Here is a 12,830-nt window from a genome sequence, read left to right on the forward strand (position 1 = left end):
TTGTACAGCACAATGAAAACCACATGCTGGGAAGAAAATCTTACATCTTTCTGTAATGACCTTGGAAACTCTACTATTTAAATTACACTAAAGAAATTTACCTTTTAAATATTTGCAAGCTTCAAGGGAAAGGAAAAAAAAAGGTAGATGTTTCCTGGTCTTCCATTTAAAAATATTACTGCATCTACACTAGCTTTTCAAAAATTAATTGAACTGTACTTAGATAACTTGTGCTTGGAGTTAGTTAGGGAATATAGAGTCATAGAATAGCTGAGGTTGGAAAGAATCTCCAGAGGTCATCTAGTCCAGCCCTGCTGTCAACCAGAGCAAGATGCTCTAGACAATGTCCAGTTAAGATTTTTAATATTTCCAAGGACATGGCCTTCACAATCTGCCTGAGCAACCTGTTGCAGTGTTCAACCATCTCACAGGAAAAAGCAAAACCAAAACCAAATAAATGAATAAACAAATAAACACACCCCCCCCCAACTCTTACATTTAAATGGTATTTCTTGTATTTCAGTTTATGCCCACTGCCTCCTCTCCTTTCACTGGGCACCACTGAGAGTGTCTGGCTCTGTCTTTATTCTTTATCAGGTATCTATACACATTGATAATGTCCTTCCAAGCTTTCTCTTCTCCAGCCTAAACAGTCCCAGCTCTCTCAGCCTTTCCTTGCACATCAGGTGCTCTAAGCCATTCACCATTTTCATAGCCCTACACTGGATTTGATCCAGCCTGTCCATGTGTCTCTTGTACTGGGGAACCCAGCACTGGACCCAGCACTCCAGATGTAGCCTCACCAGTGCTGAGCAGAGGGGAAGGATCCCCTCCCTCCAACTGCTGCCAATGCTTTGTCTAATGCAGCCCAGGATACCATCAGCCTTCCTTGCCTCAAGAGCGCATTGTTGACTCACATTTGTTTTCATATACGCCGAGCAGTTTCGTACACTCTAGTTTAACTCCACAGGGATACTCCCATCACCAGAAAGGCTCCCCAATACTTTTTTACATTCAAAAGCAGGGTCACATAGTCTAATACGAACTGATATTTGGAAGAGAAAGAACATATTCAGCAGCATTTTTTTACACTTCTCTTAAAAATCTGAGTTTTCCTTGCTTTTTTTTTTAATTAAAGCAATCATCTAACTGTAAGTAAAAGGACAAAAGTAAAAAAAACAGTGGCAAATTTATCTATCATACTGTGCAACTAAATATGGCTTCACTAATTGCAGCAACATCTACAGCAGTATCTTGAAAAATTTCTTCCCTGCAACAGAGTAGAGCAATCCAAATGTGTTATTCTGGAAAGTGTGTAGAAAAGAACCATTTTTTAATACAGACCTCATTTCCAGTGAAATGACAAGGGACAAAATAACAAAATCAGTAAAAGTAATAATTATCTCTTGCCTTCTCTTTTTGGTATGTTCCTGTACACACAAATCCAACAGTAACCACAGCTTAAGCCTGCTCCAATCATGATAATTTGAAGAATTTCAACAAATTTTAATAGATTATTCTGGGCCTGATGTTGAACATTCCTGAGTACCTTCTGCAAAGTGCTCTGAAACATCACTTCTCCAGGGTAACACAAGGTTTCATTGCTCCATATTCAGAGCCAACTCAATTTACTCTAAATTAGACAGGAAAATACTAGTATTACCAGGTTGTAACCAGACATACCTAATCAACTTGCTATATCCTTCTGAAATTCCAGTTTGGCAGGTAAATCCTGTACAATTCTTGCTTTTCTCCTTCCCTTGTGTTTTTCCAGGCAGCAAAGAAATGCTTCCTTTGAGTACACACCTTCCACCCCACAGCTGGCTAGAAAAGGAAGGTATTGTTGCCTTCCTAGCAATCTTCCTTCAGCAGCGCCAGGGTCAAGGTGTTTAACTGAGTATCTGAAGACTAATGAGCTGTTGCTAGGCCACTGGGAAAGCTCTTCATGAATAGGTATTTGGCACCTGCATCAATCACATCGAAACTGTAGGCGTCACCTCCAGTGAAGCAGCTTTGTTTGCCTGATCTTTTTCTGATTTTAAGCTAAAAAGGACTGATATTGAAATTGGAAAGGAAATCAGCTTTGCAGTCTCATATCAGAAATCCACTTGGGGGGCAGGGGGGTTGCAGGTCTAAAAGATTCATCCAGGAGATCTGTAGATCTGCCTGGATCAACTTTAATATGTCTACACTGGTATGGTGTTCAAGGATGAGGAGGGGAAGCAACCACAAAAGCTGAGTCTCTGAAAGGCACTCCACCCACTGTTCCAGTGGGGAGCTGAGTAGGAACAGCAGCAGTAATCAGTGTCCCCCAAACACATACTCACACTTTGGTCTCCATATCAGAGACTACTCAGTCAGTCTTAGGGCACTGGATGACTTATAACTGCTGGACACCTGAAGCTCCTACTTGGAAGTGACATGGCATAGTGATATACCTTGTAGCTAGAGAAAATTACCGTGCAACAGGCTAATGTCAGAACAAAAGATGAAGACGCTCAACATGAAAGGTTGATAATTATTTGAACTGATTGGTGTGTCAAGGAGAAATTATCTATCAACCAGATTGCAAGACCTCTGTGCTAGAATGAACAAAACTCTGCTTTCGGGCAACCACTTCTCCGAATCTCCTTCTCCTTTAATAAGAGCTTAGAAATGGCAGAAGCAGCAGTCAGGCATGACTCCACCATATCAGACGTTGCTTTGATGGAACTTGTACTCACTGCTCAGTTATGTGGTTTAACCCCAGCCAGCAACTGAGCACCACACAGCTGCTGACTCACTCCACCCCCCTGCAGTGGGCTGGGGGAAGAATTGGAAGGGTAAAAGTGAGAAGGAAACTCATAGGCTCAGATAAAAACAGTTTAACAATTAAAAAGAAATAATAATAATTTTTTAAAATTGTAAGGAAAAGAGGGGAAAAAAAAAAAGAGAGAGGAAAATAAAACCCAAGAAAGACAACTGATGCAAATGAAAACAATTGGTCACCACGAACCAACCGATGCCCAGCCAGTCCCTGAGCAGCGGTCCTCAGCCAACTTTCCCCCTAGTTTTATTGCTGAGCATGACGTCCTATGGTCTGGGATATCCCTTTGGTCAGTTGGGGTCAGCTGTCCCAGCTGCGTCCCCTCCCAACTTCTTGCACCCCCCCCAGCCTACTCACCGGTGAGGAGGTGTGAGAAGCAGAAAAGGCCTTGGCTCTGTGTAAGGACTGCTCAGCAATAAGGAAAACATCTCTGTGTTATCAACACTGTTTTCAGCACAAATCCAACACATAGCCCCATACTAGCTACTATGAAGAAATTTAACTCTATCCCAGCCAAAACCAGTACACTCAGTCACCATTTTCCTAGTCCAGTAGCAAGCCTCTACTGCTTGCTTCATTTATCTATGATCTTACTCCTTGTTCCTTCTCCATAGCAAAAAGCCTTCTGTGTTCCCTCTTTATTCTGACCACTTTCATAAATATCCTCTTCTTGCATGTCCATTTCCAGTAACAAATGAATTTTAAAAAACTCTTTAAAAAGAATAAATTAAAAAATCAAGGCACCACATCTACTGCAATCTTTCTTGCCTCAAACATTTCCACTTCTGATAATCTTTTAACCTAAACTCTGAAGATTATGTGACAGTATCAAAGGATCACAGAAAATGTGTTTCTGTTCATATCTGCATATATGAAACTTATCTCTTTTCCCTGTGCTATATTTGAATTCCCTAAAAACTTCTGAAGACCCCAGTCATTGTCCTTTTATTCCAGATTTAAATAGTTTAGATACATAATTTTATAAGGTACATTAATTTCAAAGGCTCTACTACAGTTCTGAGTAGAATTTTCCCGCATATCACGTTGTAACATCAGACTTTTAAGAACTCTTCCACTGTGTTTTCTGTCGACCTCTTCCAACATGATACCATCTAAAAGGTTTAATTATCATACTTTCTTGTTGATTCTTCCAAATTAATCATCAGACAGATACTAAGCAATGATTATGTCTCACTCCTCTCCAGTATCTGTTTTACCCAGGTTAGAAATTGCATTATCATGTCTACCATAGACATTCATTTAATAATTTTGAATTCTGATTGAAGTAACACTGCCACATTTATTCTTAGTAACTTTGTTATTTACTGTCCAATGCTTGACAGATGTCCAAAATTCTCTCGTTTTAGTGATTTTGTTAAGTAATGAAAATTTACATTTATAGCACAGAGAACAGCTGAATTCAAACACCCCTCAACTGCTGTCAGGAAACAACCTACCGAAATGGATGTGTTTCCTTTTAATCCCAGTTAGTAGTGGCAGGAGTAACTATACACGGTTTTACCAATACTTCATCCATTTCCCTGCTCCAACACGGCTGCCATGTTTCATTCCCAATTACAATAAGTTAGTGCCTCCTTGCTATTCAGTACACTCCTTATAGTTCAGTAAGTTAACAGGCTCCTTTCTTATTCCATACATAGCAGACAGGAATAACATTCATTTATATATATATTCAGTATGTCTGGATTCTCAAATCAACAGCTGTATTTAGAGTTCTTCCATACATACTGACCATAACTCTTTTCCATAAATAAAGCTGTTTTGACAGTATGACATGCTATCTCTTTTTTATTATTATTTTCACATAGTGAAAATAAATACATTTTTTTTCAACTTATAAGGAATCACTGTTACACACAGATTCAACACCTGATGTGAAAGCTCAAAAACCCCAAAGAAATCTAGGAAAAGTATGAGGCCTTACAAAATCAATCTATAAAATTGTGAGGTGTTACAGTGGCAACTGAGTTGAAACATCTGATTTATCCTAACTCCTAGATGTGTTGTGATCTCAACTCTATAAATGTACAGTCACAAGCAGAATATGGGTATTTAAAAGCAACAGCAGAACTCAGTGAAGCTAGAGCAATAGTGACAGCAAACACTATAACACCTTGCTATCAAGAACAAAATATTACACGAAGTATTGGAAGACTATCTTCTAATGTTTCCTAACCCTCTCAGTAGGAATAGGTACTTTGTAGTACTTGTTCCTAAATATTCACAGATCTCAGCATAGGCATTTATAAAACCACTGAGCTGATTCACATTTTTTTGACTCTGATTTCCAAGACCATGCTCATTCACTGCGCCTCCTTGTGCTTACTGCATCGGACTTCAAGGTTCAGTTAGAGCGAGTCCTGCCTCCATTCATGTTAAAAATAAGTATAATTTTTGTGCTTCGGTCAACTCTTTTTGTTACTTGATACCGAAATTTTGGACATCTTCCAACAAAACATTTCCACTAGCAGAGAGAGGGCAGTGTGTGAGCCCATGTTCAGTTCATGCATTTCCTTCTGCAGGCTCTCCATAGGTGGCAGCAAACCTACAATCCCAGGAGGACAAGCTACATATCAACAGGCTGCCCGAACACATCACACAAGTGTTCCCAAAACAAAAGGCAGTAAAAGGGAACTAAGACAGGGCCACAACTTTTGCCTCACCCCTTTGGCAACATAAATGAATCCTCTGCTTGTACGCCACAGGCCCAGAACACCACCAGCAAGATCCACAGCGATGCATACTCAAAGCACTGCCAACATACCAGTTTTGGATCAGGTATTGCATAAGCATGGAGGGGAACAATTTTACAGGAGAAATTACTTTAAATGGCTCAACAACAAATTACACAAAAAGTGAACTGCGAAAATACGCATGAAGTTTTGGACGTCTCTTGCGTAAAATTTTATTTCAAAGAAAACAGTATTTTGCAGGCAGAAGTACATTAAGACTAATTTCCATTTGTGATCTTTCTCATCAATTAGAAGGTTCTTCCTCAGATAAATCATTAATATAGGCATATACATGAGGGACAAAATAGTTTAGGAGAATTAAATTAAATTAATTGGCCCCGCAAGAGTTTGTTACCTTTCCTAATAAAGTTTATGTCCCACAGGCCACAGAGCTGTCTCTCTAGCAGCTTCAATACATTCCCTCTTAACTCTGTGCCAATAAAGCCATCTAATTTATTTAGAATTCTCTAGGCACAGTGGTTTTACTTTTCTGATACAAAGCCATAATTTCTGTTGGTTTTGTTACTTATTTTTAAGCTACAGCCTAAAGAGGAAAAATCTCTATGGCTTTAATTTACTCATCTTGTCAGTCAAGGCATCCCATATAACTGCTGCACAGACAGAGAGCAGGCTGTTGCGCTGATGGTGGGAAATAAACTACACGGCTTAATTCTAGTAAAATGACTTGGGGCAAACACCACAGTGAAGATGTGGGAAAGAGGCTGAAGACCTCTTCTCCCTCATCCTCCCAGAAATGAACTCCAACAAGCTGCAGGATTTACTATGGACTGCACTTTATATTTAGTAGGATTTTAGAGCACTCTGGCTGTAATTTCCTCTTTGTTATTCACCTACGCATTACGTATGGGAGCCCACTCATTTCTCTGCACACGTATGTGCACAATACACAGGTGTGTGTCCTATAACAACCTCAGTACTCCAGAAAATATGAACTTCTCAAATTGTAGAATGATGAACAGGCAACCAAACTGAAGCAACTCTTACCAGGCTGGATATAGGTAAATAAGCAGACTAGTTATAGAACATGTTCCTACAGCTGTCATGGTCTTGTAGCTATACTTTATTCTTAGTTGAATCAGAGTTAAACTTGACACTATTACAGCATCAAACCTGGAAGCATATCAGGACTAAACTCTTCTTAGTGTTTGTGTAATCTTGTAGATTTTTTTAGAATCTGAGCAATTTACACATTCAAAATTAATTCATTCTTCTGTCCAAGGTATAAGATAACTTTATAATTATGTGCTGTCTTTAATGCAGTTAAAAGATTATAATAAAATTCACATCTGTATATGTACATAAAAAGTGATACAGAACAAAATAGGAAATAAGATAAAATAACTAAAAAGAAAAATTTACTAATGTAAACGTAATGTACCATCAGCTCACAAGTCTCTTTCCAAACAGAAGCACTGAGACACTAAAAATGACAATGAAATAATACAATTTATCAGCTGGTAAAGTTAAATTTTAGAGGGTATCAGCCACTAGTAAGTTTCATGGTGTGTGGTTTTAAGAAGCAGAAGTAGTTTGTGCCACTCTCGTTTTGTAGTTTATTCTCATTATAACAAACAAGAGTGGGAGAAGTTGGATGAGGAAGCTGACAGCAAAAAAATCTGTCTTCTTTTCTGTTCACTCATCAATACTGCTGACCCTTAAGAAATATGACTTTTTGCTTTAGTCTGCGAACAATAAAAATTTCCAAGGCAACGCAAATTTAGTTGGCTGATATATACTGAACCTATTGTATCAGTCAAACAAGGATTAAGGCTTTCTTGGGTTTTTTTCCTCTGTAAGAAATAAATTCTGAAGATTATATTTGCAGGGGGGTTTTTGTTTGCTTTTTAATTAAAATATGAAAAATAAGACCATTCAAAGCTGAGTATCACACAAGGCTGTTAAAGAAACTAGAACATACAGGAATATTATTATTCAGGTGTTCCAAATTTTACACTGTTATAAAGAAACAAGGCTAGAACAAAGCTATGTTATATAAAGTGAACATGTTTTCAGTGCATACTTGTTCCGCTGGGAAGTCCTTGAGACTCTTGCAACTACAATATCACCAAACAAACACAGATAAATCCATCTCCACATGGATTCATCTCCAGGACTGTCTTGTGCAAAGTCAAATGTACCAACTGAGATTAATAAACTAACAGAATAGAAATAACCTTATTGGTTTGTCCATATTTTAAACTGCTACAGAGATATACAAAAGTAAATGCTAATCTTTATACATATATATGTACTTCATGAATGAACAATTTCTCCTCAATACCTGTTGAACACGTGCGAGATGATAGACAAATATTGATGGATCTGCTTCATTAGCAATGATGCGTCATTGAACAGCTCAGAGCAATGGCACACATAACCTCAGCAAATCAAAACAGGACTCATACACAGATGATTTCCAGTTGATTTACATTCTCCATAGGTATTTAAAGTCACATGCTTTGAATATGGTGCTGATGTTTGACTTTTTGAAGACATTTCTTTTTACAACATGCAGTTTTCAGTGCTAAGATCAAACACAAAACTCCCTTGTTGCCTTTAAGTTACATTAAGCTACTGCCATTTGTATTGCTGTGACTGCAGATTTCAGTGACTGGATGTTTGGGGATATTTACTTCCTTTTGCACATTATTTAAATAGTTGGCACCAATTTCAGTTCATCAGTGGTTCTTCTGATTTCACTTTGTCACATATTTTTCTTAAGTTTAATGCATTTTAGTAGTGAATTAGTTTGAGATTCTGCTCGTTTCTAACAGTGCTACTGGTAAGAAGAATGATGACAAAATACAGACAGGCAAATACCTTGCTTTTTTCTTGCTGAAATTCTATCTGGATGTTGGTTAGTTTAGTACGTAGCTCCTCATTAGCAGCTTGCAGGGCTTCAATCTCCATGTCGGACTTCTCTCCCTTGGCACGACTTTTCTTTGACATAATTATTTTTGAAGTTTAAAATAAAATTTTTGCTCCACACTGAGCTAATGGCTAGTGCCTTCTGCTTTTAGCATTTAAGAGTCATGTAGTATTCAACAAAATTTTTCACACAGATCTCTGCCATCATGGGAGCAGTCTCTCATGTCCTGGAAGAAACAAAGTAGTGGGAACAGAATTAGGCTACAGCATTGAGCAGAATCGAACATCAGACTTGACATCCAGTTTTAAAGCATGCTGAACTTCCTTGTGGTATATACTATATTGCATAGTGTACTAGATTTTGAAAGAAATAGATCAGAAAAGAAGTTACACAATATTTCATCATCTTTTCTAAACCCTATCCACTGTAATCTGATGTCCACAGAAATAAAACTCTTTACAGCTATGATAAATATAGCATATAAAAACAAAAATCATATCTTATTCAATGCCTGACTTGGTCCGTGCTCAGGATTCCCAAAAGGCACAGAGAGAACCATAAATTAACTGAAGCTGGTGGTGTTTCAGTGGAAATAGTTTCTTTCCTGTAGTAAGAAGAAAGCACTTCTCAATGTATCAGTTATAATTCATAATTGTATTATTCATAATTATCATTGAGTCTCATAGCATCAGGATATATGGAAAAGGTATCACAAAACTGGAAAAACATTTTAAAAATTCTTGTTAAAAATATCATATATATGAACTGGTTATGCTCAGGGTTGATACTGTTTGAAATGCTCTATCAAAACATGAAGGTATTCAACTTCATTTTCATTTGCCAGCATGCCTCTAAGCTTAAAGAGTATTCAAGTATTTAAATCAGCTTTATGTAATATTCAAGGAGAATATCAATAGCAGACAAAGAACCCTAATTCCAATAATTAGGAAATCCCACAACTAGTTTCCTTCATGAATAGTTATAGAAGCTTAATCTGTGGCTTTTTTTTCCTCTCTGCTCTCCTCTAAGAATGACCTGGTGCTGCACAAGAACAAACTGAGCAACAAGTGCTATCAATGCTGAATTAGTTCCCAAACTGACATCCTCTGCTCATTTTAAATATCCACATAATTTTCATCATTAAATTGCCAACAAACCAGGGAGGTTCTTACTTTAATATTGAACTACATCCCTGGAGTATTGTATTTCCAAGAAAATTGCTACCAAATTGCCTTCAAACAGTAAGTTGCCCTTTGCAACCTACCTCTGCCTGGGTGTTATTTTAGAAATTGTATTAGAATGAAAATCACATGCATTCTTTAGCACATACTTTCTAAGGGGCTAACAACTAATACCCCAGGTGTGTACATCATTTGGTAAGTTCAACTAAATACATAAGTTTTATTCTCCTCTTTAAGGACTGGTAAACAGAAACCAAGGAGTTAAATATCTTGCTCAAAATGACAGGTCAAATCAGACAAAATGTAACCAGAATTCAGGACACTAGGTCTCAATCTGTTTGACAATATTCCCATGCAGTTCCTTCATTTATAAAAAGCCATTGAAAAAAGACCAACTATACCAATTATTTGCTAAAGTAACTTAAGTGAAATCATTGTTTTCCTTTGTAATATCAGATGCCTTTCCTTCCAAACTTAATAACCTATCAATTTATCCTATGCAATATAATTTAATCTGTTCCTTAAATTCATTATAGTGAGCATTTTAAAAATATAATTTATGAAAAACCAGGAAATTTAGTTACATTTTAATTTTATTTATGTTTGAAACCTACCTTACAAAACAAATAAACACTGGTGCTACTCTGATTTTACCCATAACTGTTGATTCAAGAAAAATAAATTAGCAATATTCTTCCAGTAACTTGAAAAAAGAACTCTTCAGTGAGTAGAAGAAAAGAGGAATTATTGTTCTTAATAAAGGAATATCATGCTATTAATCTATGGAGTTTCTATGATGCTAAAGACTAAAACTAAAAACTATTCAATATATTTCATCCAAAATCCTTAACTGTATGGAAAATTTTAATTCAAAATCAGTTGCTAGTGTTATTTCCCTGGTCAATTTGTAAAGAAAATCTAACATAACATAGATGTGCAAATCCAATCTATAATAATTCCACAACGTTTACAATGGTGGAAGGGGAAATGAATTGTTCTTTATCTCAAAGGCTATCTGGGGTATGCAGATACTATCGAGGAATTATTCTTGAAATCCTTACTAAAAAAAAATTCCTGATGCAGCCAGATTATATAGATTTAATTCAGTAGATGATTAACTAAAGTAAGGAAACCAAAAACATCCCTCACTGGCCTGGCTACATGAATTTTAACCTCATCAGATTCCCCTATCCCCACCCCCATCTCAATTACAGTTTGGAATAAAGAACATTTAAGTGATAGACATGTTTGCTTCTCCATCAGTAAAAGAAGAAAGTGAGGCAACTGTGCTTGATGTGGATATACATGACATCCAGAGAACCAAAAAAGAGATTTGAAATGTGTAGTGTTTTGAAATTACCACATATATTTTTTTCAGAAACAATAATCTCTCCTGACCGTACCATGCTCCCAAGCATATTATGAAGATACTAGACCATTCAATATGAACATCTAAACTTATATTTATGCACTTCAGGGGATGGCCTGTCTCTGAAGTCCTGGTCATGTATAACTCTCAATGACTGCAGATTTCATGTTCCATCCCAGAGTTACCATCACTCAAACCCTTTAACAAACCAGGTCCTACGGTAAGGTACCAGAATAATGCTGTTGTCTACCTTTGAAAATGTGGGTCTAAACATAATATGCATTATTTAAAGCTGTTCAAATTACCTGTAGCACTTTAATTAACCTTAAAAAATAAAGAATTCAGCACAACTCTTTGAAGTACTCTTTAGAATTTAAAAAAATGGGAATCTCAAAACATTGTTCTCAATCTTTTTCCTGTAACTTCCAACAGTTTAAAATGGTACCTTTCAGGTAAAATAAAAGCTTAGACCCAGAACCTGAAGAAAATCACCCTCTTCTCTTACAGGCATTAAGAAAAAAACCCAAACCAACCAAAAAACCCCCCAAACCCAAACCAAAACCAAAAACAAACCCCACAACCCATCAACCTGCGTTGGTGGGCATAGAAACATTTCCATTTTTACTCTTCCCTAGATACATCTTCCAGCCTATCTATTTCAAAAGCAGGAACTATGGCAACACAAAGTCTCTCTATATACTCAGAGAGGCGCAAAGCACAGACACACAAGGGCTACAGCAGAAGAGCACGCATCTTGATTCCCGAATGAAAGGGTTAGAACCAGTGAGTGCCTAGATTCCCTTCTAGCTGACTACCCACATTTACTGTTTGGATAAAGGTCAGGATTAAAAAAATAAAATAAAAAATTAAACTTGTAAATACAATGAGAAAAAAGAAGGAAAAAATATCCTACTCTGACAAAATTTTACTTTACTGACTCAGAAGCTTCAACCAACAACCTAATTATTAACTCACCATATGTCAGTTGAGAGGCAAGTTCACAAGGCCACCACAATACAGTCCCACAATCACTCCATGAATAAAAATAGCCACTTCCTGCACTGTGAGTTCTACGCACTTATTGCAAACCTTAAGATCATGTGAATATATTTTATATTTCACAAAAAAAAAAAAGGATAGGAAAGAGTAATGGATTCTAAATCACAAATCACCTTTTCAGCAGTCTCTGGAATGTACCAAATGTCTCACTTGCTAGGTATAGGGGCACTTGTAATTCAAGAAAAAGAACAACAACAACAAAAGAAATGAACTTGATTGGATTTGAAACAACTGTTCAACAGTTTGAGGGATTGGCATGTGAGAAATCAAAATATTTAACATGATTAACAAATTATTACTCTATTTGTGTTAGATATTTTGGGAAATCCATTACATTTCTAAGGTATCTGGAAAATCAATCAGCTGAACAGTGTTCCAATCATAACTTCCAATTTCTCTTCTATTTGCTTTACAGATTTAAAGGATGTACTTTATCACTACCTCAGTCTCTTCCCCAGTTTTTGCAAGTAAGGCCTAGAACTAAGTCATGAATTGCTCTGTGATGCTTCTAGATATTAAATATCAATAAAACATAACAGTAAAAAAAATTAATTACTGCAAAAAAATGTGGAAGTGTAGTATCAAAGAATTTTGATTACTTAAGAGTAAGAAAAGAAGGAACTTAATAGTTTCTGGGGAAAAATAACGCCTTTTAAAGAAATGCAAGTCTTTAAACATGATTCTGTACTGAACACACAAAAATAAGTGGAGGGTTAGATCTTCAGAGAGCGAGCCTTACAGTAATAAAAAATAATTAAGAGGAATAGTAAGT

At 36.7% G+C, this 12,830-nt stretch overlaps 1 protein-coding gene across 4 annotated transcripts in view; it reads right to left on the reverse strand.

Annotated features, from left to right (window-relative positions):
• Nucleotides 1-12,830, reverse strand: part of JAKMIP1 (janus kinase and microtubule interacting protein 1) — a 253,174-nt gene that overhangs the window by 168,864 nt on the left and 71,480 nt on the right. For all 4 annotated transcript variants that reach the window (XM_052780516.1, XM_052780517.1, XM_052780515.1 and 1 more), the window contains exon 3: nt 8,401-8,675. In XM_052780516.1, coding sequence (XP_052636476.1) covers nt 8,401-8,529 — 129 coding nt within the window. In that variant the 5' untranslated portion in view covers nt 8,530-8,675. The remainder of the gene's footprint in view (nt 1-8,400; nt 8,676-12,830) is intronic.

The sequence above is a fragment of the Harpia harpyja genome, chromosome 2 (genome assembly GCF_026419915.1).
Source record: "Harpia harpyja isolate bHarHar1 chromosome 2, bHarHar1 primary haplotype, whole genome shotgun sequence".
Lineage (NCBI taxonomy): Eukaryota > Metazoa > Chordata > Aves > Accipitriformes > Accipitridae > Harpia > Harpia harpyja.